At 50.2% G+C, this 27,445-nt stretch overlaps 1 protein-coding gene across 8 annotated transcripts in view; it reads right to left on the reverse strand.

Annotated features, from left to right (window-relative positions):
• ptprfb (protein tyrosine phosphatase receptor type Fb) overlaps nt 1-27,445 on the reverse strand; it is a 127,443-nt gene that overhangs the window by 35,713 nt on the left and 64,285 nt on the right. For 5 of the 8 annotated variants that reach the window (XM_076981890.1, XM_076981892.1, XM_076981889.1 and 2 more), the window contains exons 5-12: nt 19,440-19,628; nt 15,252-15,362; nt 10,142-10,411; nt 7,776-8,357; nt 7,531-7,664; nt 7,012-7,156; nt 5,122-5,427; nt 2,870-3,063 (exon numbers count right to left, since the gene is read on the reverse strand). In XM_076981890.1, the coding sequence (XP_076838005.1) occupies nt 2,870-3,063; nt 5,122-5,427; nt 7,012-7,156; nt 7,531-7,664; nt 7,776-8,357; nt 10,142-10,411; nt 15,252-15,362; nt 19,440-19,628 (1,931 nt within the window). The remainder of the gene's footprint in view (nt 1-2,869; nt 3,064-5,121; nt 5,428-7,011; nt 7,157-7,530; nt 7,665-7,775; nt 8,358-10,141; nt 10,412-15,251; nt 15,363-19,439; nt 19,629-27,445) is intronic. The other 3 variants (XM_076981896.1, XM_076981895.1, XM_076981897.1) reach the window with 1 other exon arrangement.

Raw genomic sequence — 27,445 nt, forward strand, 5'->3', positions numbered from 1 at the left:
CGGACGTGGCGTCCCGCAGTGCGGGAAGGTGAAGCGCCATCCCACAACACAGACGAGCTCGTACGAAAAAGAGCCCGGACGGAAATCGAGCAGACGGGCGAGATTCCTTTGGCAGGAAGACGCAGGAAAGCGTCGGAGTAGAGCTGGTGGAACAGACACAGCACCTGTACTGTCTCTGAACAAAGCGGAAGAACGTTACAGCCTTACAGCCGATGGGTTCACCCCCTGTCTTTGCACAGGGCATGAGAGAGGCCAAATCTTTACAATGCCTGCAGCTCTGTTAAACATCTCTCTTCCCCCTCCTCTCTCGCTTTCTCTCCTCTCTCGCTCCCTCTCTACACACCTCTTCCATTTTCTCCCCTCGTCACCCCCCCCCCCCCCTCTTATGGTACGGTCCTCTCCCGCTTCAGCCGCAGCCGCGTAATTATCACAATAACAAAACAGAGGGTGGGGGTGGGGTTCACAGAGCCAGGCCTGTAATGGAGAGAGGCCTCGCCTCAGCGGGGCCACTTCCCAGAGAGCTCGCCAGACCCCCGTCGGGGCCATTTGCTGGCCTCGTGCGCCGGAGAGAGACGGACCCGGTCGTTCGTTCGTTCGCCCGGATAAATTTAGCCTGGGAATTAGGGCGCTGTGTGGGTTCCGAGGCTGGGCTCGGTTGAAAAGAAAGCACGCTGGAGCCACCCACGCGCCTACAAGCACACACTCTCACACGAGAGAGAGAGAGAGAGGGGGGGGGGGGGGGTATGGGTAGAGAGTGAGGGAGAGGAAAGGGGGAGAAAGATGAGGAGATGAAAAGAGGTGAGAGGGGGAGAGAGAGCAGGAGGGAAGGGGCATTCAGAGGTTGCCTGATTTCAGCGAGAGTTGGAAGGCATGCCTAAGGTATGCTGCCATCTAATGTAAACACCCTACAGACGGCCACTTCGTTCACTTCTGATGCGTCTGAGCGATATTGCTTTGTCAAAGGAACGAGGATCTCCTCATTCTACACCTGGGATGACTGACATGAGCTTAACACTGACTTCCAGCTATCACATGGGTGGTGGGAACTCAGCTGCACACCTTTATATATACTTATATATACACACACCTTTATATATATCATTTGTTTTATTACATATTAATTATATATTCGTTTATCTTTGTTTTTTTAAAAGCTAACATGCCTGACCCATTGCTAAGTAATGCCGAGGGTAAGTGGAGGACAAAGCTTGATGAGTGATGGTTAAGCTTGATGAGTGATGGTTTCTCGTGCCCACGGTGCTGAGCGTCTCCGCTGGGGGGCGGAGGGTAGGGGCTTTGAGTGACAGGCATGAGTTCTTCAAGGCTGCCAAGAAATGGCAGGTGTTAAAAATGGACAAGAGAGGAGCGGGACTGGGTGGAAAAAGCCGGGCTTCTGTAGCGAAGAAAGGCACTATGGGCCGTTTATGAAAGCAAGCACGTCAGTGGCCTGCCAGACCATTAGCGCAGGACAATGTGGGGAGGATCTTCAGCGCCTGTACGCCATGCATTTCATGCTATTTCTCCACACTTCTCTGACCAACAACATCGCAGGCACGGAGCTGTGAGCTTTCTTTTGTTTAAATGGGAGAGAGAGAGAGAGAGAGAGAGAGAGAGGGAGGGAGAGAGGGAGGGAGAGAGGGAGGGGAAAGAGGGAGAGAGAGAGGGAGAGAGAGGGAGACAGAGAGGGAGAGAAAGAGCGTAGCATTGTGCAGATGCCACACAGTACCTCCTCCATCAGCGACTCTAACCACACACACAGGCATGAAAGAGAAAGTGAGTGAGAGAGGGAGAGAGTGTGAATGATGTCTGCGATGAAGCTGAAGCACTGATATGACTCGTCACTCAGTCCTTAAACAAATATACATACAAAGGAACCAACAGAAAGCCTTTGTGCAGTATGAGGTGTGTGGTCTTAGCCAAGCGGCTGCTACATAGCTCAGATAATGACGCAGTGAGCTAGCAGACATTACCCACTGAACCAGTCAATGAGTCAGCATTCCTGAAGGGCCTCCAGGAGGCCGAGGAGAACGCCCGTAACGCCCATGGTGCCCACAATGCCCTTATTGTCTGGAGGATGACGAGAAGCTCAGCACAGGTGTTCTCGTATTTCGTGAAAACAGGGGTCAGCTGGAGGTCGGCTGACGGTTAGCGTGACTTGTTCTTTTTATTTCTTTCTCTCTTTTTTTTTTTGCAAAGAGACCAAACAGCATCGGAAACTTTGTTGAATGTTGTTGACAACGAGCTCCCGTCTAATGTTATGAAATTAAAAGCAAACATTCACAAACCGAGGTTAGCAAATGGACATGGCCCTCCACATGTGGGCTTTACCCACACGCTAGCAGAGACTGTCACTGGTGGTGTGCAACACCCGGGCAGGCTCAATGAGTCCCGGCTAACCGGAAAGCTAAGTCAGAAGCAATCCCCCCCTTATTCTTTAAGAAATTCACCGCGGTGCGAGATCTTGCAGAGTTTTCGCGTTCTCCCACCTTTGTGCTGTGGCATTTCTGCAGGCTGGACCGCCCCGATTTTAATGCGCAGTGAGTAGGTGTGACGAAAAATAATGTAAAATTTATAAACTGAAGGCAAGGCAGTGCATATGCATTAGGGCTGGGAGACACAAAAGACAACCAATGTTTTGCCTTGGTAAAAGAAACAAAAAAAAAAACAACAATTTCAGTTTCAACTTCAATCCACATTTTGCTCCAAGTAATAGCAAAGGAAAAAAAAGAAAGGCAGAAAAAAAGAGAGAGATGTGGGATGAAGTGGTGAGGGTTAGAAACAATAACTCCACACGGGGCCCCCTGCTGGTGAGACTGGGTTTTTACAAGAGGGCGTGGCCTGGAGAGGGGCGTGGTGGTGTGGGCCTTACCTGGGCCTCAGGCAGCGCCACGTCCATGATGTTGGGCTGTCCTCGCGGCTCCCCGTTCTCCAAGCGCGAGTAGATCACCTGGTAACCTCGGATCTGGCCGTGCTGCTTGCCGGAGAGGGGCGGCTTCCACGTCACCCGGATGGCGGTGGCGTTCAGAGCCTCCACCTCCAGCTTCCGAGGTGGGGCACCCGGCACTGTGGGGGACACAGCCAGTATTACCATCAAAGCAGCTTTTGGGTTCGAAAGTGCATTTCCCATTTGGCATGTTAGTTAACTAGTCTGGCGTCCCTCCAGAACCTCCGGTCGTCCCATATGGCCACTCCCTAATTGAAACGGGGCTCCCGATAGGCGTCTTATAAAAAAAGGTCAGTACATTTACATGGTACCTTAACATGACACGGTTTCCCTCAGCAGACATGAACCGGCTCAAATGTTTTTGGGACTTTTGGGAGATTTTAACTCATCAGTATCAACAGTGCAGGCCTCTTTACAAAGTTCATGAACATGACAATTAGTCACACTCGAGCCTTACGGGAGAAAGCAGACAGCTCACGTCGGCTGCCGAGATGCGGGGACGGGGAGTTCAGGGACGGGGACAGTGCAGGGACAGGGACAGTGCAGGGGTTATGTTAATTATAGCGGAAAAATTAGCTGAGCTGCAGTGTCTTCAAAACATATTAATTATAGAGGTGGGCCTCACGAGAGCTCTGAGAAGATCTTATAATGTTCACAACAACAGAGGCCAAGCCAAGAGGAGGGATAACAGGACGACTCTGTGTCTCTTGACACACGCACACACACACATGCACACACACACATGCACACACACACATGCACACACACACACACACACACACACACACACACACACACCAGGGAGGCTAAGGGGGGAGTGGGAAATTGACGTCAGAAGCAGAGCAAGAGCAGACGTATCTGGGAGTGGTGTTGAGAGTGTGGGTGTGGAGGACGAGGAGCACCCAGGTACATAAGAAGTTAGGGAAATACTGAAGAAGTGGGGAAAGGTCAGAGGTGAAACAGCGAAACATATGAAGAGAAAGGCGCAGAAGGCAAGGGAAGAGGTCGGCGGTGAGGTGAAGAAGAAGTGAAGCCCGTGGTGCAGAGTGTGCTGGGGCAAAGCCTCGTGGGAATGGAACCCCATCACCGTGTCATCTGACGCCTTGGGGCACCGATGTATCCGGCTCAGCCAGTCTGCACCTTATCCGCACAGCACGGAGGGCGGAAGATCCTGGCGCCAACCCTGTCTTAATCCCCGCGCCGCTAAATCCCGTCAGGGAACAAGCCCCGAGGAGCAGGACCCGAGCAGAATCGGGACAGGTGGCTTTTGGGGTTAAGATCAGAAAGCATGCGTGCTGATCCAGAGGTGGCCAAAGTTAGGGCCATGGAAAAAACAGATGAAGTGTTCAAACAGTCAGCAGCTGAGAACCAGACGCACTGGACCACAGTGGATACTGTCAGGACAGTGAGTGTGGGAACAAGTGCCGAACGTGATCTGACCCGGTTACATCTCCACTGGACTGTGTTGGGAGTCTATAATCACTGGAAGAATGGCCCAGGTCTCTAATCAAGGAACTGGCCGTAGTTCCCTAATGATGCCGGAGAATTCCGCTCCGAGTAGATGTTCATGGACTTGAGGAACTTCAAGGGAATGCAAGAGCCTTGCATACTTGCTCTTTATTAATTTAAAGCAACTAGAGTTCCATTAAACTGGATCGATAGCTATTGGACCCAGGTGATTATGGATTCCTTTTAGACAGGAAGTACAGTACCAGCATGTTAGAGTCTGCTTCAAAAGAACTCTTTTGTCAAGCTATAAAAGCGAGTTTCTCAAAACGTCTATAGCAGTCATCTGCATATCGATATCAACCTGAGCTTTGAAATGCTAAGAGGATACGGTTCCCTCCTTACTGACCAACCATCTAACAGCAGGTCTGGATGGTCAATTGGATACTCCACAGGTTTTACAGGCAGATGTCTTGTTAACAGCAGACGACACATTGGCTTACGCCATCGACAACAAAGATTCTTGCAAGCTTGCTTGCAAAGATCAAAGACATTCGCTGTCAAAAGGCAGAAGGTAAACCGCAGAAGAACCCAGGAGAAAGCAGGAAGGTTACAGATGAAAGGTTAGGGCAGCGACCTCTTGAATGCGAAGACGAGAGACAGGATGAAGAATGGAAGGCGAAGGCCCGGCGGAGCGTCCAGGGATTCGGGGCCGGGGCGTTCGGACCTACCGTCCTCGTTGGTTCTGATGCGTACAGGGGCGCTCTCGGGCCCGGCGCCTACGTCGGTGTGGGCCCTCACCCACACCTGATACTCCGTCCATTTCTCCAGGCCCTCCAGAACCTGCCAGGTGGCGTCGGCGCCGATGTCGGTCACTTCGTGGCGCTCGGGGTCCTCGCCGTTCACGGCCTGGTAGCTGACGGTGTAGCGCACGATGGCGCCGTGGCGGCTGGCGGCGGGCGGAGCCACCCAACTCACCTTGATGCTGGTGGAGGTCAGGCTGTGCACCTGGACGTCCTGGGGCGGAGCTGAGGGGGCTGCGGGAGAGGGCGGGGCAATTGGGGAGGGGGCAGGTGGGGTATCAAGCAAAATTAAACCAAGGAGACTAAAGGCAGGCACTGCTCTGGGCTGGGAGGGGGGAGTGAGGCACACTCAGACTCCTGCAGTGGAATTTTGGTGTCTGTGCGCTCGCAAAATGTATGCAAACGTGTCCCAAATGTATGCAAATGTGTTCCCAAATATGCGCTAACTGGTTTTTCCTTTTCAAGCATAACTGTGTGCCTCCACTCTCGTATCATGAAGCCGGAAGCCTGTCCCTGATATTTATATGGGTGTCTGGTGGTGTCTAGGGGGGGTGGGGGATTAGCTCTATGCTGAGCGAGCATGTGAGTGAGTCCAGCTGACCCTTCATAGCCCAGAGACCAGGAAAAAGCAACAACAACAACAACAACAAAAGGCAAGAACAACAAAACAGAAACTACAAGACAAGTCAGCGCAGGAGCCACGTTTCGCAACATAAACGAACCTGATGGCCAAAACAAATAAGAGGCATTCCTCCGTGCATTTGCATATATATATACAACCAGGGTGCAAAAACGACATGACATGAAGAAGCAGAGATTGGGGGAGGGGGGATTGGGGGGGGGGGAGGGGGTGAGGCAGGGAATCTCCTGCCTTAACTGCCTACATTCATTAACAACCAGAGGGAGCGTGGTGACGTGGTGGCTGTCTGCTCGGCCTAGGCAGGGCGCGGTAGTGCCGACTCACCCGGCAGACGCTACTTCATCTGCCCACAGTGGGGGGGGAGGCCCCAGGCGAGGTAACGGACAGTGGAAACTCTGCTGCTGACACATGCTCGGAGGGGTGTGAGCCTGTCATGGGGAATGTGTGTGCGTGTGTAAGTGTATGTGTGTGTGTGTGTGTGTGTGTGTGTGTGTGTGTGTGTGTGTGTGTGCGCTGAAGGTCTCTGCTCAAGGTGTGGGTGCAAGTGATATTTAGAAAGAAAGCCAATTACGAATCACTGGAGCTTTTATCATTATTAAAACTAATAATGATTTTTTCTTTGTTTTCTAATGGTTTTATCTAGCATGGCAACAGTTGATTGTCTTCTTGTACAAACAGGTGACTGATACTACATGCACCTTGAATGCACATTTAGAGCTTAATAGATCTTAGCCTGGAGAACCATACCTCAACTTCGATCACCACAGTGATGAAACAATGGTCAGAAAAATCACAATTAGATTTTTCCGCCCAAATCGCCTTGCCCTTACCGCACTGCCTTGCAGGTCAGAAGGCAAACCCACAGCTCCTCAAGAGAGCTTCACAGCTCTGGTTGTTAATGTCACAGGGGCAGACACATCGATGGGCCTTTGAAACCGAATCGATAATATAACAGCGATTGATGTGCAATCGCACGCTGAACGTACCTTTCGCCCTCCTCAGTGGACAAAGGCATTTCCTGGCTTAGAAGAGCGGGGTAATTAACGGAGCAGATGGCAGACAAAGGCTCGCGAAAGGGGAGGGGGAGAGGAGATCTCGGCCTGGCCTTGGTGCAGTGGGACGATTTTTCCAGGTTAGTCGATAACGAAGGAACAGAGAGGACGGAAAACAGAACTCACTCGACTGATCCGTTCGGGCTTCGATGGGCTTCGTGAACACCCCCACGCCCATTTCAGAGCAGGCCGCCAGCGAGAACTTGTACAACGTGTCTGGCTTCAGCCCCTCCACGGAGTACGAGCCAGCCGGGCCAAAGGAGACCTCAATCTGGAGGGAAAAAATGCACGCGTAAATTAGCATAACGGCCACGGCGACCGGAATAATGAATGATCAGAGATCCTCGATGGCATCAGCTGCAAGGGCCCAATGAAACTCTGCTCTAAGTGGGGAAAAACAGTTATTGCCAAGAGCTGGATCAGTGTCAGTAACCATTGATTAGAGGTTTTGGGGTTTTTGTTTTTAAGCAAACAAAACAATCTTTAGGGAGGAATTCTATAAACTGATACCCGAGCTTCTGCCTTGGGCCTTTTTGCGAAATGTTTATTTTGCTTATCTTTGATTCCCAGCTGTGGTGTAGCGTTTTGTGTGTCGACCACGTGAGGCAGACACGTGAGGCAAGCACGCTGGGAATGGGGGCGTACCTTGTTGTCGGATCCAGCCTCCCAATACTGCAGCTCGTACTTGGTGATTGGCTCTTGGACAGGCCATAGCCACCTGAGCATGATGACTGTGTCCATTTCGGCCTCTGCCTCGAACCCGGACGGCTGTGCTGGCACTAGCGGGTGCACAGGAGAGAAGACACAAGGTTAGCTAGAGGGCTCGGGGGCAGGCCCAGAGATGCATGCCAGCAGAACCCCCCAACCCCACACCCGGTACCCGGACCCACCTCCTTGCTGCGTCTTGACCTGTAGCACCTCGGACAACGGGCCGTCGCCGACGGACGTGAAGCCCAGCACGCGGAGGCTGTACGTGACGTCCGTGACCAGGCCGGAGATGGTGGTGAGGCGGCTGTCGTCCGTGTTATGCTTGTGCCAGGAACTGGGCGGCGCCTCGGCATCGGTGGTGTAGTAGACGCGGTAGCCGCGCACCTGCCCGTTGGGTTCCTCAGGCGGCTCCCACTGCACCAGCATGGTGCTGGCGCTCAGCATCCGGGCCTGGACGTGGCGCGGCGGGGATGACGGCGCCTGCTCGCCCGTGCGGGTCTCCACGGCCTCGCCGGGCGGCCCGCGCCCGATGTTGTTCACCGCCATGACCCGGAACTCGTACTCCGAGTAGGGGCTGAGGCCGCCGATGCTGTAGCGCGTGGTGGCCACGCCGTCCACCTCCTGGAAGCCGCCGTCCGAAGCTTTGGCGCGGTACTGGATCATGTAGTAGGACACGGGCTCCGGGTTGCCAGAGTCCCACGTCAGCGTGACGCTGGTGGCCGTCGTCTCCGTCACAGTCAGCGACGTGGGGGGCTTGGGTAGTGCTGGGGTGGGCGAGAGCAGATGAGGTCAGGGCTCAGGAGCTTAGACAAATGAAGAAGACAAATGGGCCTCAGCCCATCTCCAACTGTTGGGGAGAGCAACGGAGCAAAATAAAGATAGAGGGGGACCAGAGAGAGAGAGAGAGAGAGAAAGACAGACAAAAAAATGTGCAGAGACAGCTGGAGAGGGAAGGAGAGAGCGAGGAGCTTCGTCACAGTGTCTTCTACATTTGCCCGCTGGCCTCCAGATAAATGTCGGTGACATTCTCCGAGTCCGCATCGACCGCCGAAGTGCAAAGTGCAATCGATACGGGCGCAGAGAGGATCAAGCGGGCCGGAGCCGCGCGCCACCGTCTGGCTGAGCTCCCGGCCGTCTGCCGGGGCCCAGACGCCCCGAGCCTGCTCCTCACAGCTGGGTAAACACCTCCTCCCAGTAATCCAGAGAGCAAGCAAAGCCTTTGATTTTCTCAAGCAAGCTTGCAGTAGAAACACAGGAAGTCCCTAAAGCTCACAATTAACAGAGAGAAAGTCTCTCATCTTATTTTTTTTAGGCCCTAATTAGGCCGATTTACCAGGTACACCTCACGTCTCATATAGGAGGTTTCGTAGGTTTCCCATTACAGACGCTACTTATATGCGGCTGTCACTTGTTCATTGGTCACACTCTGACAACTGGACCGCTGCCAGGATCATATTCCTGGATCTGCCCATCGGGGCAGTGATGCTGATGTGGTAGTGGCATGGTAGCAGGTGGTGTTCTGGTATGAGGGTATCGGGTGCAGTGGTGTTACTGGAGATTTCACACGTGTCCCAGTCACACCTGGGCTGACGGGGGTCTCCCACTATACGGCGTACGGTGGTCAGAAATGTTTATGTTTACACTGCAATCTCCACGGAAGTGCTTCTTCTGTTTGCACGACTAGGTCTGAGTCTACGCGCACCATCAGGCTCGAGGGCTAAAGGTCTGTCTTTTGCTTAATGAAAGATTAAATGCAAGATTTGATCAGATAGAGCTGTGTTAATATGCTAATAAAGGCAGGGATGGGGGTTCAGGTTCATGCAAGTGGGGGGTGGTATGCACGATTTGTGTGGGAGGTAGTACTAAATGAGCTAGGCTAACTGAGGCAGGGGCGGGAGGGGCAGGGAGGGACGGAGATTACGGGTTGAGGAGGGGACCGCCAGGCACACATCTGCCCCAGACGTGGACGAAGAGGGTTAACAGGGAAAGAAACCAACCTTCTCGCGGATCTGAGAGGCGCGTTTATGAGTATGCAGCAAGATGGAGGTGAAATTGACAAGATGGGGACAAAAGTGAGAGACAACAGAGAAAGTGAAAACAGTGGAAGACACTTGTGAATTGACAGTGACAAATGGACACATCTATCAAACACAGACCTACGGTAACAAAATGGTAGACACACACACACACACACACACACACACACACACACACACACACACACATATATATATATATATATATATATAAAAACAACAAACCCATAAGAAGGCAGCTCAGACATCTTTCAGTTTTCAAATCTTTCAGTTTTTACTTTTTTGACTTAATGCAAGTGCATCTTATTATTTAAACTAGTAATCTGAGCTCCTGAAGTGCTGCCCAGGCAGGACGTGGAGATTCACCCCCCCAGGGTCACTGAGCAGACCATGATGCCTCCCTCCCCCTTCAGAGGGGTGGGGGAGCCTGACCAGTGATGCGTGGGGAGGACAGTGAGGATGTTTACCATGGCGGCTGGTGATGGGGGAGCGGTGTGGTGGGTACCACTCACCTTTGACGGTGACCTGGGCGGTGGCCTCGATCATGCCCAGCGAGGAGATGGCCACGCAGGTGTAATTGGCCGACTGGCGGATGTTGGCGAGCTCCAGCACGTTGCGGCCGACAGGCATCTCCTCCTCCTTGGTGAGCTCCACGTCGCCCGCCATCCACTTGACGTAGGGCATGGGCGCGCCCACCGCCACGCACGTGAGGTTGGCCGCGCCCCCCGGCATCACCTCCTGATTGGCCGGCGGGATGGAGAAGCGCGGCGGCACGCGGCGAACTGGAAGGCGGAGCGGAGAGAGTCATTGTGAGATTCGTGCGTCCCGTACCCCCGTAGTCTTACTAACACACATCAGACCACGGCTACGCTCCCTGACGGGCAACTATACGCTTATATGTGCTCAGACTAACCAACAGTTGCTAAAGCAACAGGTTAAACCAAATCTTTTAACGAGATTTATGCGTATAAGCCCCAACCTCACTGACTCTAGACATGTGAAGAGAAAAGACACGGGTCTCTCTGGCTGTGCTAGCTGAGCGAGACAATGAGGGCAATTAGCCGCGAGATTCAGGTGAGCTTTGATTGAGAAAGACCCGACTCGGAGCTGGAGGAGAACGGGTGGCTGGGATCGGCCCGGGGTGGTTCCGAGGTGTCGTGGCCTTCTGTCGGCCGTTGCCGAGCCCGTGCCCGTCGGGAAGAACCTGCAGGGGACGTGCGGTCCACCAGACCTGCTCCTCCTCTTAGAGAGCCTCTGATATGCAGATAAGCTGACATTAAAAAGGGGTTCCCATGGAGACGAGAAGGGCCCGTTGACATTGTGTGGGGACCGCAGAGAAAGATGCAGTGAGTGAGAGAGAGAGAGAGAGAGAGAGAGAGAGAGAGAGAGAGAGAGAAGGACTATCAGTGTGTAGGCTGATTGCAATACTTTAAGGTCTGGAACACACAAGCTTTGCTTTTCACCACAACGGGAAATCAAGGAGATCGAAGAGAGAAAAAAAACCCTCACAAGGGAGGCAAGAGTTAAAAATGGCCAATTCAAATCCTTTTATGCCTCTATTCTGTTATTTCTCTTTCTTCACAGGGCTCTGATGGGCACTTAGATCTCCATCCTGTGGCCTTTATTCTGGACGTAGCCTGTGTTTAATTATTTTCATGTAAAGAGAGCTGGCCCCCCTTCTGGGCTAGTGCGCCCCCTGGTGTACTGCTGTGTGTACTGCAGGCCACTGGGAGAACCTCACTCAGGCACACTGATGTTCCTCGTCTCACTCGGCCTCCCTGGAGAAACTGTACTGATGAGGCCTTTTGTTTTTCACGCCGGTTGCCAAGAAAACGGAATCAAAATGAATTTCCCGCTGCTTCCGGACCCGGCCGGGTCTCGGCTGCGGGTGGGCCAGCACCGCCTCGCAGGCTGGTCCCGAGAAAGCCGACGGCCGGCTTGCACCGGCTCCTGCCTGCTGTTTGTTTCGCCGAGACAGAAGGTCTGGATTCGTAAGGCCCTGTGAGGTAGTCAGACGCTCGAAGATCTTCCGTGGGCCCATTTAAGGACAGAGGTCGCGAGGCGCCGGTGTTACCGAGCTCATCGCCCGCGTAGCTTTTGTTTGTGATGTAGCAACACACAAACCAGGGCAAAGGTTCTGCAGACATCAGTGGGGTGCACATCAGAGAGAGTCACGTTAAAACGTTCACACTGCAGACATGGGAGTTCAGGCTCATGCATGATTGTGAGGGAGGAGGGAGTGAATTAAACCAGCTAGGCAGAATTACTAAGGCAGGGGCGGGATGGGCAGGGAGGGACGGAGATTACGGGATTACGGGTTGAGGAGGGGACCGCCAGGCACACATCTGCCCCAGACGTGGACGAAGAGGGTTAACAGGGAAAGAAACCAACCTTCTCGCGGATCTGAGAGGCGCGTTTATGAGTACGCAGCAAGATGGAGATGAAATTGACAAGATGGGGACAAAAGTGAGAGACAACAGAGAGAGTCAGCAGAGAGTAAAAGACACTTGTGAATTGACAGTGACAAATGGACACATCTATCAAACACAGACCTACGGAAACAAAATGACATAGATACACACACAAGCACACAAAAAACGAAACAGAAATACAACAAACCCATAAGAAGGCAGCTCAGTACCACATATATGGACAGACCACCCTAGTAACAGGTCTTTCACAGGTGTGTGACATGGCAAATGTCTCTAAACCAGGAGGCCAGTTACAGAAATTTGAGTGCTGTATAATTACGCTCTCCAGTGATATATGGCCAAACGACACGGCCATCGTGTCTGAGGCTCTCTGTCTACTGCTGGCCACGGAGAGCTCGTACATTATTTATACTACACCTGTGGATTCTGAGGCACACGCGAGCCTCCATATCTATGTACAATAAACATTATGTTTCCTGGACCATAACGCTGACACACTGACAGGTGAAAGACAATGACAGAAGAAAACTGTCTACGTGCACATGTACACACACGCGCGCACACACACACACACACACACACACACACACACACGCACACGCACGCACACGCACACGCACACACACGCACACACACACACACACATCTTTACACTACAGTGGCAGCTGTGTGATTTCTACATGGTAATTAGGGCTGTAATGATTCCCTACCTGAACTATGTTTGCACTCCCCCCCACCCTTTGCCAACCACCCTCAACCATCCACCCACTCGTGCGTATGCACTCATGAACACAACAAGCAGACACACACACACACACACACACACACACAGACTTTCTCTCTCGCCTTCCGTGGGAACGATGCGTCTTAACAGACACGGCTACTCGGGACAGCCGAGGAAGAGAGAGCTCGCCTCCGTCTTCCTCGGTTGTTTTTCCGTTAGCGTCTGCGTGGAAGGGTTCAAAAGAGCCAGCTTCCCGCGCCCCTGTGTGGCTTACACAAGACAGCACCTCAGGACAACACACTCTGCTCGAGGTCTGAGTGAAATGGGTTAACAGTAAAAGAAACCAACCTTCTCGCGGACCTGAGTGTGAGTAGATGGCAAGATGGAGATTAAATTGATAGGCGGGGAGGGAAAGGTGAGAGACAACAGAGTAGAGAAAGACACTTGTGAATTGACAGTGATAAGAGCAATGGGGACATCAAACACACATACAAACAGCACAGGAAAAGAGCACAGCTAGCTAGGCAACCGCATGACGGACACCGCATACGGCCAATAAAGCCTTAGACAGGTTCAGCCCGGCAACGCCCTGCTAGCGGACATCGACGGCGTCTCCCATCATTAACTGACCGCATGGGAGTTTTAGCCAGTTAAGCATTACAGTGTTACAAATGGTCTGGTATGAAACATTCCGAGTCTTATGTGCCCCTTGAATTAGGACTGAAATTCCCTCTAAGGACACTATTAGTGCATGTGGACTAGAGTGGCACAATATATTGCTTGTTTATCCTTTACCACAATACTGGGCTTTGAAGTGCTGATACTGAGGAAGGTTGCGATATGTAAATGAGTCCTCTTGCACATCACAAATTTCTCATTCCGTTTCCCTCTCTTGTATTTGCACATTTAAGTGGCATCATCAACTAAACCATCATCTCATCAGAACGCCCTGATTGGTCCAACTAGAGAACTGGAAGGTGGAACGGTTCCTGATTGGAGACCTGCCACACTGAGCCATGCATCAAAGCAAAGCAAAAGGTCACAAGATTCAGCAGATATTATTCATCATTAGTTTTGTTCCTTCATTGTTTTGCTGTTATACCTCCTAAGCAGGGATGACTTTCTAAGTCTGGCGTCACTGTCTGTTCAGAAATTACACTTCAACTTTGATTGACATTCTTTGATTGACACGTACCTTGGTATTTAAGCATTTATGGCAGTGCTATTTATGATACTGCTGACACAGTGGACAATGACGGTAATGGATAAAAATAATGACAGGTGTGTGTGTGTGTGTGTGTGTGAAGGATAATATGACCCACCTTATAAGTACCTGAGTGTTTAGACCAGTGTGATCAAAGGTATTTGGCCTTCCCTACTGGCTAGATGTGGAAGCTTTATTAGCTGTTTCACCAAAACACACTATCACAGATAGAAGTCTAGCCAAAGTGGACACACGCTTTATGGGCTTCTTGAAACTAAAGAGGTGGACTGTTCGGGGGATATCCTCAGATGCCGGCTGTTCATTTTAACAGCCTGTTCTTTGGAAAATGATGCAACACTGAGATGAAACTCCAGCCTGGAAAAACGGAGGCGTTATGAGGCTGACAGACAAGCCAGCTGTGGAAACGCTGGCCCATTCTTCATCCTAAATATGTATTATCATGACGGCGGGCTCGTAAAGCAGGCGAGGCAGAAACGCTTGAATGAGACGAGACCTTCCGTGCTCGTGATGTTTTCACTATTACAGCGCAGCAGATTGAATTCTAATCCCCGTGTTTAACAGGCAGTGCCTTGGCAAGCCCTGTACCGCTTGCGTGACAACTGGAGGGTGTCACCGTCGTACCACTCGCCCCGGGCTGTCCTGGCTACCTGCCATAAGCTCCTGGCTATTTACCTACATGGAAAGCTCGTTGACACCAAAAACAGCGACTCCCAGAGTCATGTCTGACATGACGCCTGCTCGTAGTAAATGCCTTTAATCCACGTGTTAATGCTGCAGGTGGTTCTATTTAGTCTTCGTGGCTCTCACCTCTGTCGTCACAGAGTTTTGGGCCAGCCTGGCCTTGTTTAGCGATGACGGAAACTGAGGACAAAGGACGCTCGACTTTCACGTTGCTCTCGCTGCGGATTCCTTCCCCCCCGGGCCGAAATTGCAAAAGCAAGGAAAGAAAAAAAAACCCAGAATGCGTGCCGGTGCCGAGACGGGTTTTAATAACGCTGTTTTGATACCTGGAGCACCTGGCGCGACGGAGCAGACAAAGGAGCCGGGTGGAATCCTTTTTAGGGCGTGGGAAGGACAGGGTTAGGAAAGGTGCGTGAGTCGTTGTGTTTGTGGTGAAGAGAAACGAGTGTGAGTGAGTGAGAGCTGGAGGAACGTCCTCGGGGGCAGGGTGGGGGAGAGGGGGGGCGTGGACCCAAAACATAAACAAAAGCACTGTGAGACATCAGGGACGTGTCTCTTACCTCGCACATAGAGGTTGGCAGGGGCAGAATAGCGCGTCCCTGCGCTGTTCATGGCGACACATTCGTACTTTCCCTGGTCCGACTCGTCGCTGTTCTCAATCTGCAGAGCTCCTGTGGACACAGTGAACGTGGGGAATAGTAAAGAGAAGAAAAGAGTTAGTCACTCTCACAACCGCCACTTTGTCAGCAAATATTGCTGTTTAAATGTCAGACAGATACTAGGGTGTTTATTGTGGGATTTCGAAAAATGCTTACTAAGGAGTTTTCACGCAGTTGATATCGCAGGTCGCACGTGCTCGCAAATCAACATTTTATGCTTTACGGTGTCACGGTGGAAAGCTCCTGCTCCGCGCTAATGACTTTAGGCCAGTTTACTTATAACGTTCGACTCTTCTAATGATAGTTCACTAATGCGCCAGGCTGCTGCGATCAAACCCCTATGCCGGGCCAATCGGCTCTACCAGTTCAGGCCGCCTCCACCTGAACGTGGGATTCACACGTCCCGCGCGCTGGCCGTTTAGAGGAGATGGAAAAGCTTCGCTCGCTGACATGGAGGCTGGATCCAGGTGCCGAGACTTTCAGAGGTGACGGAACTGACGGCCACTCCTCCCCGCACCCAGGCGGTGGCTGAGGCGGTGAGGTCAGAGGTCACGGCCCGGAGCTCCGCTCCCTTGTCTTTCATGGGAAACGGATTACTGCAGTTCCCTGTTCTGACAAGCGGTAAATGAGTAATCAATTCCAAGCTTGCTAAGTACCAACTGCTTTTGGGCCGCGTGCTTATGACACGTTTGGCCTTAGCAGCTCTACCGGAGTGACGGGAATGAAACGCAAAAACTACATGAAATTAGTCAGGGACACTAACAAGTCAATACTTTCAGCCTTTACAAAAGATCTGCTAAAGACAATGACACAAAGTAACACAGCAGTGTCTAAAACACCAAGTGACTCAGATTTGATCACAGTTAACCATCACAATTGTATCATCATTTCCTGAAAAATGTCTGTTAAATGACATTGATCATTTTATGTGTTAAACCACATAAAAAATACTGCTTAGTCATGTTGCATAGGTGACTACAACACAGTGTCATGCAGGAGCTAAAACGCACTGGGCATTGATGTGTTTACGAAGAGAACACACGGAGTGGAAAATGCATTGTGTCATTAGTTAAAAATAAACAAGCAAAACAAACAAACAACATTAAAATGATTGTGATTGAGTGGCTCCATGATTGAGATGATCATGGTGGGGGTTTGCGTTTAACAGGCCTCTCTTAGCACCGACGCTGTCCTGCTTCTCATGCTCATACTACTCACCTTCTCGGCAAAGAAAAGTCTCGACAATGACACTGTCTGGACATCTGTACAGTCAACTTTGTATGGTCTCAGCACAGCAAGTATTAGAACGAGTACAAAATGTGGGTGGAGAGAAAGGGGACGTTCATACTTTATTGCTAAAAAATGCACAAGTTAGATGAGAAAAAATATGTGGGTAGAGGCAGTAGGGAAACTTCACACCTCCCCTCTTGTCAAAGAGCCCGGCCTTTATGTATTCCTGTGGCTCAGTCTCCAAACGCTGCTTCTCCAATAAGTCGGCTAAACCTTACTTCTATATACAGCACACTAGCCAGCTTAGGTGGTTAGCTTTCATAATGTGCCGTAACAGGCTTGGCCGCTCTGCCCAGCACACAGCCAAGGCCCCCAGGAGCGATCAGAGGCCTTTCTTAATGCGCCATTAGCAAATCGGACCGTTCCTACGCCCCGGGTTTGCTTCACCTCCCCGTCGATAGCTTTCTAATGAGGGCAGTTCGCCATGAAGGACTCCCTTGGACAACTGGCTGGTCGTGCAGGTAAAGTGATGGTGGAATCTCTATGTTGTGCGGCCAAAACAGAATGGCTACCTCCAGCAAACAGTCAAGAGAAGTCAGCTCAAAATACCAGGAGCCAGCATATACTCAGATAAATATTAGTAACCTAAAATCCGGTATTAGTAACCAAAATCCTTAATGATTCCTAATCAAGCAGATAAATGTCCACTTTGTTTCTGGTATATATATTTGCATGGATCAAACAGTTTTTAATTAGGTATATTTTTCTCAACAACATCTAGATTATGGATACTGTCATTAAAATAAAAAACTAGCCACTACTTTGATGTCACTGAAACTGGCTCGTAGGAAATGTGTTGATTAATACCCGATACAGAAGAGCAAGCCAGAACATGGCCGTTAAGATTGTAGGGGGCTAACATTAGCATCTTAATGATCAAAGTCATATACCCACAATTCCTAAAGAGATCATTTCTGCAACTTGTATGCAAATCAAGTCATTACAGTTCATCGTGCCAGAGCTTAAAGATAAGCGTACCTCTCTAGCAAGGACCTTAGAATCTCAGACATGGCGGTTCCTGCTCTACAATAAAGACCCTGCAGGTATGAGCGTGAACACGTTCCGTTTCTGATCAAACTCCACAGTTTGAGGCTGAGGTGCCTCCGTGTGCTCACGTGCCTTCACTGAAGACGTTAACGGGCGGAGCCCTGCCCGGTGGAGGAGGAGGTGGTGTTTGTACTGAGCAAGCACGATAAGAATGAAACGGGCGGATGTGGAAGAGAGAGACGTGCTGGATGGAGGGACGATGACGGGGACATTTTTTACACACTGTCCAACTGTCTTACCTCGGATTGGCGTCCCCCCTAGGCGAAGGGAACGGAACGCAAAACAAGATCGGAGAGAATCGTTAGTGGAGGACAGGGAGACAGACGAAGAGAAAGAACGGAGAGATCAAAAAAGGCAGAAAAAGCAGAGGGAAATAAAAGTAGCCATCTTTAAGACAGTAAACAGCAAGAGTCTAGAATTCTTAAGGGGGTTAGCAAAAATGTGGGCTGTCTGCACAGGAGATTACTACGGCAAAATATCTGGGATTAAGAAATGCAGCATGGCCTGTGTGCTAAAAATGGGGCTATTTTTGCCAGAAAACACGCTGACGTTTTCACTGATTATAGAACAAAACTTTTGGTTCGGTGTCATTTCGGTTGAGTTCAGAAAGGCTGGATAATAGCGTGACAATAGTGGAATGTCAGGAGCTGGTGTTTAAAATGCAGGGCTAACAGCACTCTGGGATCTCAGCACACTGGTAAGAACAAAGATGGCAGGTGGGATGATGTCATCTATGGTGCCCCACATAAAGAAAGTGCTACTGTAAACGTTTACTCCACTGGCATATTTGTGGGATAAGTCACTTTTAGTGGAACTCTCAGCCTCAGGTTATTGCCAGAGTGCTGATACACAGTGTCCGGATCACCCACACCCTCCAAAAACACACAAACACGCTCTTAAGGGCCGTACCCTAAATTAAGCAAAGGTCCAATAAAGAAATAAATAAATAAAAACCTTGAAAACCACACTGCAAAGGTTAAAACCTTGGCCTGATGTCAAATAAGACCTACAAACCATAAAATCCACCTTCACCTTGAGCTCACATTTTAAAATCAGTAGGAGGTTGGCCACGGTGGTCTTCAGATACGTGCTCGCTTCCAACCCCCAGCTTTCAAACCCCCAAAACTATGGTCTGAGGCTTGTGACGATATAATCCCAGCCCTTTAAGATGAAACTGATCCCACCCTCCTTTGGAGTTGTCCACTAAATGAGGCGGATTTACTGTGGAGGGATAAAGTTTAAGTCAGTCGAGGGCTACTAATCTGGCCCATACCACCTCGCACCTCTGTGGCTGATCCTGGGTCAGTCTGAGCTATTCATCTATGAAAAGCAGTGGAGCCACAGAACAGTCCATCGATCAGCTCCAGGCTGCTTGGAGAACTGAGGCAGAGGTGCCTGTAATTAGCAGGGGTTGTTATTTCTTGTTTTAGAAAGTCTTAAGCCTATTTTGACGCTACAAGCATGCCAATGAGACTCTCCGCCCAGCTACAAAACAAAAAACCCAGGGATGTGTGTTAACGTGCCACTGAAAGAGTTTAATGGGAGAGAATGTTGTGTGATATTAAACGGAATGCAATTAAAACAAATAACCTAAGGGTTAGTTCAATGGTTCCATGGATACTGTTAGTGATAAACTACCAAATGTAAACAGCCATGTGTGTGACGTCGTAAAGAACGACTCGTCACCAGTCAAGCGTCCTGGTGTTGGTGCTCGGAGGGAATGCTGGGGTGTGGATAGGGGATATCAGTCACCTGATCGGAGCTGCTTGATGCGGCCGTTGCTGCTGTTGATGTCGACGGGCAGGAAGTCCTTGAACCAGGAGATCTCGGGGTCGGGGTTGCCGCTGGCGGCGCAGAGCAGTGTGGCGGTGCGTGTGCGCTCCACCACCTTCAGCTGGGGGCCCATGTCGATGTTGGGGAAGCCCATCGGGATCTGGTTCTCTGCGAAACACAGAAGACGGAGCTCAGGCTGAGACCGAGTCACCGGCCACAGGCGCTGCGTCGGTGCTGATCGAGGCCACCAAGGCGTGCCGCCTACCTGCCCACACATCAAAAGGTTCTGTCAATCTGGTTTCTGGTTTTTAGATAATTGTATGAAGCACAACGACATCAATGACAAAACAAAACCCGTGAAAAAAATAATAAAAATCACGTTAATTACAGTAAATTCTTCAACGCGGGACTCGATTCGCCAGTGCAGCCTAACCATGAATGCGCGGTGCTAATTATAGCTAATGGGGAAAAACTGCCATTCAAGGAGGTGAGGAAAATATTTGCAAACAGCCCGCCGAAAACAACGACACCGCTGGCGTACTTGACTAGACTGATAATTTCGGCTTTAAACACACGTGCGTGGCCACACGCACACACCCTCACACGCGCGCGCGCGCGTCTGCGAACATTTGGACGGCGGCCCGTTGCGCTTCTGAAGGGCAACTCAAAGTGCTGTGCTTGCAATGCAGCGGTGGCAGCTTTTTAAACAGCAGCGAGTCCCTGCCTCACTTGCCTCCCTGCCTGGCCGAGAAGAAACAAGTCCGCTAGGGAACGACGCCTGGTGCCTGGAGACCTGGCCACACAGGCGTCAGCACGCAAGGTCCGATTGGGCCGGAGAGGAAACAGGAGGCTGGTACGTGTTGGTTCAGGCACGGTGTGCACTACAATGAGCTGAACGTTGAGCTCGCACGGGAATGATGGATGTGTGCACGAGAGGAAGAACTCTGAACGCACGCAAGAGAAGCGCACCTGCCGCTCTGCACGTATGTACGAGAAAGGCAGCTACCTGAGACCTCTGGATACATTTACCAAAAAGGTAATACGAGAGCTCTGGGTATTTTGTATGTTTAACTACTCCTCGGGAGAAATTTCCAAATAATAACAGCACAATTCCTTAAGCGAGAATAAATATTGTTAACGCTGCGTGTTAACGCAGTCTGCAATGGAAAAACTACAGAGAGAAGATTTTACTGCTTTTCTTTAGCCCCCACCCACAGTGTTCTGTTTGCTCAATAAGACCTGTCGTATTTTCAGGTTCCAGTGGCGGCTGGGCAAGGAACGTTGAAGAGGAGAAGAAGGAACAAGGCCCTCAAGTTGAGGGTCCAGAGACAGCGCAGCCCTGTGAAAGCTTCATAAACAGCATTTAGGGTGTGTTCCGCAATATCTCTTTGCACCATCTGCCATCTGTTTGCCAAATAGATGCAAAGAACTGTCCAGACTCATGAATAAGGGGCCTGTTTGTTTTGAATGCTCCTGCAGACGTGATGCTGCGGGAAAGTGTCTTCGACGCTGAAGCAGGTCACGTGTCGAGACGGATGGAGGGCGCGTTAACTGGGCTCACGTGCTGGAGAACCTCCTCCCTCTCCGCGGGAAGCGAGCCAGCGCCGCCGTCCTCCTTTTTAGTTATGCATACGTGGAGGAAAAGCGAAACTGAGAACCCTAGAAATCTTACATTTCCTTAACGCGCCCACGGCTCGCGGCTCACGCGTGCGATGCATATTTACGCGGAGCCGAAACGCCTCGGGATGAGTGCGAAGATAATGGTCCCCTGCGGTGACGGCTGTCGGCGCTGCTTCCCGCGTCTAAAGGGCCGGCGGACAGCGTCGTTATTGTTCTGCAGTTGTGCTGACGGGTCGCTCGGCTTCTGCGGGGCGACTCGTTAGGCCCGGGAACAGCGGCGTCGAGCGGGGGACACGGCGACAGGTGGTCGACGGCACCAGCATATGCCGACGCTGTGTTATAGAGATGAGTGGGTGGCTCGAGGTGTGTTGGGGAGTTAGCCTGTGTCATTTGAAAGAGGCTAGGCCCAAATGCAGGTGTGCATTTCCCGCTACCTGGTTGCCAGTGACGTCACAAACACAAGCGCAGGCTTGTGGCCTTTCGAAAGCAACCATGGGATCTGACAGCTCTTACACCTTTTGAGCAACCTCTCATCACTCACCTCTCTCCCCTCATGGGTTTGGCAGGAAGCGAATGGTGCCAACATCTGCTGGAAGAGTTCCCAACTGCCTTTCATTATCAATGTCTATTTTTATAAATAAGTTCTTAGCTGTGTGTCTGAACATGCCTATATACAACCTCTGTTTTTTCCGCCTTCAGTGTTTGTACCTCTTAACCAAAGCAAAGGTGTTTAATTTTCAACATGTTTTATGGGTCTGTTCACCTCTTGTAAAAATGATCCCGTCAGCCTGTTACTGACCTGCTCCAAACGATTTCACAATGGGACCCAATTAAACCTCCTTTCTGAGGAATTCAGCCTTGCCATCTGAAGGCAGCATTTACTAGGAGCTCAGAAGAAACCGCGGTCCAACCTTATCGATGCCGGTGAGCACAGAAACAGTGAGTGGAGCAGCAGAAGACAAACCTCCAAGAGGAAGGGACGCCACTCAGCAACAAGCAGCGGATTACATGAGCCAGTGCTTACTGTAATATGAGCTGTTCATCTGATAAAACATGTTTACTATAGTAAACCGAAGAGCAGGATAGATTTGGGAGGGGGGAGGGGTCTTTTTGTTTCCTCTCGATTTTCACACCTCTTTACTTGTGCTAACATAATTTCCACCATTGCTGGTTGGACTCTTTCCTCCGTGTTGTGTTATTGTTCTCAGTATTTTCTTTTGCCAAAATGGAAGTCGGGGGACGGGGGGACGGGGGGGACGGGGTGTCATCCATTTGAACAGGAACACAGACCTACTTTTGCTACTATGAAATACTGTATATAAACAAATACATAATTTATGATAGTACCACTCTTAGCCACATTCAGGCAATAGAATCCTGTTCTTATAGGATAAAGATATCACCGAGCAAAAAAAAAAAAAAAAACTGTCTGCTTTTGGTGAACAAAACAGAGAAACACAGCAAGCGAAGGCACTGACAGTCGCTGGAAGACAGGGTCCGTTTATGCATTCAATTCCACACAGGGAAGAGCTGCAGGGTTAATAAAGAGTGTGTGTGTGTGTGTGTGTGGCTGTAGTGGGAAGAGACAGCAGCGGGATAGAAAAGAGGACTATGGGAAGGGGGCGTGGGTTCACATGCCAACCTCCTGCCAGCTCCAATTGCCAAGGAGCGTGGAGCATGGCGGGCGGGGCGACCGGTCCAATCAGAGCCCTGCTGGAGGAGACTGCCTCCGTCCTCTGGGCCCCCTGCCAAGCCGGCAGGGATCTCTCCGCTATTTTCACCCGAAACGAAGCCATCGGCGTGGAAGCACGTGGCCCGCGGCGAGCGGGAGGCGCTCCGGATTCCGACGCACTGCATTACCGGGGAAACGGCGCCACAACAAAAGCGGAAGCAAGCCCAACGAGAACCGTTAGGGGGCCCGCCGGCTGCAGTTAAGGGGCCCACTGGGTACCGGCCCCTTTCTCCAAGGGACTCCGAGGGTTTCATCCACACAGAGTGGAAATAGAACTCATACTAGACGCATTTCCCATTCCTGGCTTCTCTGTTTGCTTTCTGTCTTTTTCATCTCATTTTGGCCTCTTCTTAACAGATGTTTTAAGCTAATAACAACAGTAAAAACAAAAAACCCAAATAGCCATTTTTACTCATAGGTATGAGGTAGACTGCATCGCTGCTAACACTAGAGCTAACCGAACCACATTCCCATTCTATATACATCCTGTACGCTATCATTGCGAAGGGCAACCTATTGTTCTAAGCTACTGTTTAGAACAGCAACTGGCATCGCGGCGGCTGTGTAAATGTCTAGTTTAGTGGGAACATAGGTCTGCGGAACAGTGATGGATGGCAACAATTAAAGATGGGGTGGACGTTGATGGAGGAAGCTGAGGGATTCGTTTAATATGTATGACAGATGTTAAACGGTCTTAGCAATATACTGTACGGGAGTCGTGTTATTATATGTGAAAATATGAAAAAGTCCTAAACATGGCATAAATTATTAAGCAAATGCATATAAATTGCCGTGTCAATACAAATCGTGCTGCCTAGAATGCTAACATAATGCGTATACACAGACAAACCCTATCTGTAGCCATAAAAGGCAGGACTGTAATGTAGTGAATTGTTCAGGCTACACGCGGACTTTCCAGAAACCTTCACGTGACAAATATTTTGCTGAAACACGTAGCGTTGTGCGGCTGAAGTGAAGCTGGTGGAGAAAGGCAGCAGTCCAGAAGCTGCTCCGTAGTGCATTCAGAACGTGTGTGCCACGAGGAGCTGCTCACTCACGTCATACACACCAGGGGTTGATCCTAGCCCACCCCCCCCCCCCCCCCTCTCTCTCTATTTCTCCTCTCTCTCTATCTCTCTCCCTCTATTCATACATGAAACAAACGCAGTAGGAGAGTATGGCCACTCAGCTTCACAGTGCGCTGCTGCCGGCCATATTTGCTGTTTATCCGAGTCGGTTGCTGGGGAAAGAGCTGTAATACAAGCCGTGACCTTTAAAATAATACACTTTTTCTCAGTGGGCAGAATATTCAGCTCCTGCTTCTGGTCATCAGGCACTGAATCAATACCAGACAGCAGGATCTGTTGCCTCGTGCCCCTCCCTACAACCCCCATCCCCCCCCCCCCCCCCCCCCCCCCCCCCCCCCAGCTACCCCCCAGCTGTGCCCCCCCCCCCCCTCTCTCTCCGCCCTTCAAATTCTACTGCCTTCAGTGTGATCTACTGCTCTGCCGTAGGCACCGAGCCTTTATTAATGCCACTACATGCGTTCCACCATTATAGCACATGTGGGCCATTCTGATGGGGAGGGGGGCGGTGTGCACGCACGCATCAGCCCGAGTCACCTTGAGCACTGAGGACTGTGTAAAAACGCACAAGGTCTGTTAGTCGTCATGGCGTCCTGGAGGTCCTCATTCAGATTACGTCAGTATGCCCTCATATCTTGTAAGCCCCCCTACAGTAAAGAGTATAGCAGTGTGTGCGTGTGAGATATATATATATATATATATATTTATCTATATATATCACACACACACACACACACACACACACACACACACACACACACACACACACACACACACACACACACACACACACACTGTATAATGTGCCGGTTGTCCTGGTGTAGAAAAAATGTAGAATAAGCTTTCAGATGAATAAGTTTGGATCAGACGCCTCTGTGATGGTTCTGAATGATGGATGAGTATCTGTCTGAATTTCTCAGCATTGATGACGTCATTCATCCTGACCAAAACCCAAATTTGTAATGCATCCCCAAACTTGCAGGGAACCTCCAACATCCGTCACTGTTGAACCTCCACCATACTCCACTGTTGAACCTCCACCATACTCCACTGTTGAACCTCCACCACGCTTCACTGTTGAACCTCCACCACGCTCCACTGTTGAACCTCCACCACGCTCCACTGTTGAACCTCCACCACGCTCCACTGTTGAACCACCACCATCCGTCACTGTTGAACCTCCACCATGCTCCACTGTTGAACCTCCACCACGCTCCACTGTTGAACCTCCACCACGCTCCACTGTTGAACATCCACCACGCTCCAATGTTGAACCTCCACCACGCTCCACTGTTGAACCTCCACCACGCTCCACTGTTGAACCTCCACCACGCTCCACTGTTGAACCTCCACCACACTTCACTGTTGAACCTCCGCCATGCTCCACTGTTGAACCTCCACCACGCTCCACTGTTGAACCTCCACCACGCTCCACTGCTGAACATCCATCATGCTCCACTGTTGAACCTCCACCATGCTCCACTGTTGAACCTCCACCACGCTCCACTGTTGAACATCCATCATGCTCCACTGTTGAACGCTTCACTGTTGCTTCATTTTCGTACCACTCTCCAGTCGCTTGGCCTTGGTTACATGTCAAAAGTATCGTATTACCCATAATTCTTTCATGAAGACCACTGGCTAGACTTCTCTGAACAGTAGATGGGCCCCTGGGTGTAACTGGCTCCCACTAGCTTCTCCCAGTTCTGAGCTGATGGCACTGCTGAACATCGTCCAATTTTGGAGTGAAGAGAGCGTCATGTGTCTCACTTTCTCATTCGTCTCTCAAGTTTCCTTGCCCAACCACTGCGTCTACAGTCCTCAACATTGTGTGTTTCTAAGGGCTCCTTCAAAACAACATCTAGAAACCCCAGTCTGCTGTCAGATCTGCTGTAACACCTGGGAGAGGCAATCATGCAGCGGAATTCACCGTATTTCGCCACGCCCACTTTCAAGTGTGTGTTTCTTCCGCCTTTGTGTTAGAACTTCCGGTCAGCTATTTTCGCATTAGTGTACACTACTACATTTTAATGATTTTTTTTCATAAAATAGGCATTCTTGTCTATTTACTTCTTTACTTAATTACTTAAAATTACAAAATGAATGCAAGGAAAAGATGTGGCCACTGATTATAAAATAGTTACTTATCTGATAGCCTCACAAGCACCCGACGCGTTTGCTTAATCTGAGCTTCATAACCGAGCCATTTCTCGGGATAAGGATGATGTGGTGTTGGTTTCCCCTCCACAAAATGATAAGAGCAGACGTATGGACGTTTGGGTGGATATTTTAAATTTAGCGCCTTCAGCCTTAGACGCAGGTCCTCTTCTTTGGAAGGCGGTGGATATAAGTTATAAGGTGCCCCGCAACACTCAGATCTTTTCAAGCTGTGTTCGTAACACTGTTGGTCAAGCCAAGTTTTCCTCTTCTTCCAATTATTGTGACACCCTCTAACTCAGGAGTGGCCAACCTGCGGCTCTTTGCCTGGTTTCATGCGGCTCCCCAGCCGGTCCACTCTCACCTGCACTAACGGTGTGTGTCGTGGCCCGGTTACCTCATCACTCTGTGGGCGACACACTGCTACATCTTTGTGGTGCGCGGTTTGTTTACAAGCCTAGCGAGCTGCTAATACTTTTAAAACCGGCGTAGTGGAAAACGGGAGACTAGCGGCATGAAGTATCTGTGATACTGAGATTGTGATTTGAGTCTCGTTGGTGAGACGCGGTTCTTCTGTCACACGTTTTGGAATAAACCACATACGAGGTTCAGCAAAGGCACCGCAGATGACTGAGGGAGCTTCAAAACTGACACTGTTCTCTTCTTCCTAAAGGTGAGCGCAGGTCAGTTGCGTTGTAACGAGTGTTGATAACGGAGTTTATCCACTTTTCACCTAGAAAACAACAGTTGCGTACATAACAGAGCTCGTAGTGCTCCAAACGTGACAAAGTCCTGAAGCACATCACGCCTTATGTTTATATCAAAGTTTGTGTTTGTTTTTTTACTTAATTTGTGTCCATTTTATATCCCCCCCGCTAATAATTTACACTCGCCACCCCTCTTGGTCTCTGACGGGTTGGCCACCTCTGCTCTAACTGAACATATTATGCTAGTCATTTTGTGTTTGTTGTCGTTTTGCTTGTAATCGGTATCAGCGTATCCGTAGCACCGGAAGTTCTAACACAAAGTCAACCAAGATGGCCCTGCCCAGCGTTGTCATGGAAAATAGCGTGAATAATGACCTTGAATCTTGGTGCCATGCCCACTCTTGCCATGATATACGACCTGTGACATAAAACCACTACCTCACCATTGTAGCAGATCGGCTGTTCCTAATAACTGTGGTTCATTCATTCATATATATATATATATATATATATATATATATATATATATATATATATATATATATATATATACACACACACACACACACACACACACACACACACACACACACACACACACACACACACACACACCCAACATAATGTTTTTTTTTTATATCCAGTTGTTTGCATCTGCTAAAAGTGGTGGAAATGGTGCAACAT

Source organism: Brachyhypopomus gauderio, chromosome 19 (genome assembly GCF_052324685.1).
Source record: "Brachyhypopomus gauderio isolate BG-103 chromosome 19, BGAUD_0.2, whole genome shotgun sequence".
Taxonomy (NCBI): domain Eukaryota; kingdom Metazoa; phylum Chordata; class Actinopteri; order Gymnotiformes; family Hypopomidae; genus Brachyhypopomus; species Brachyhypopomus gauderio.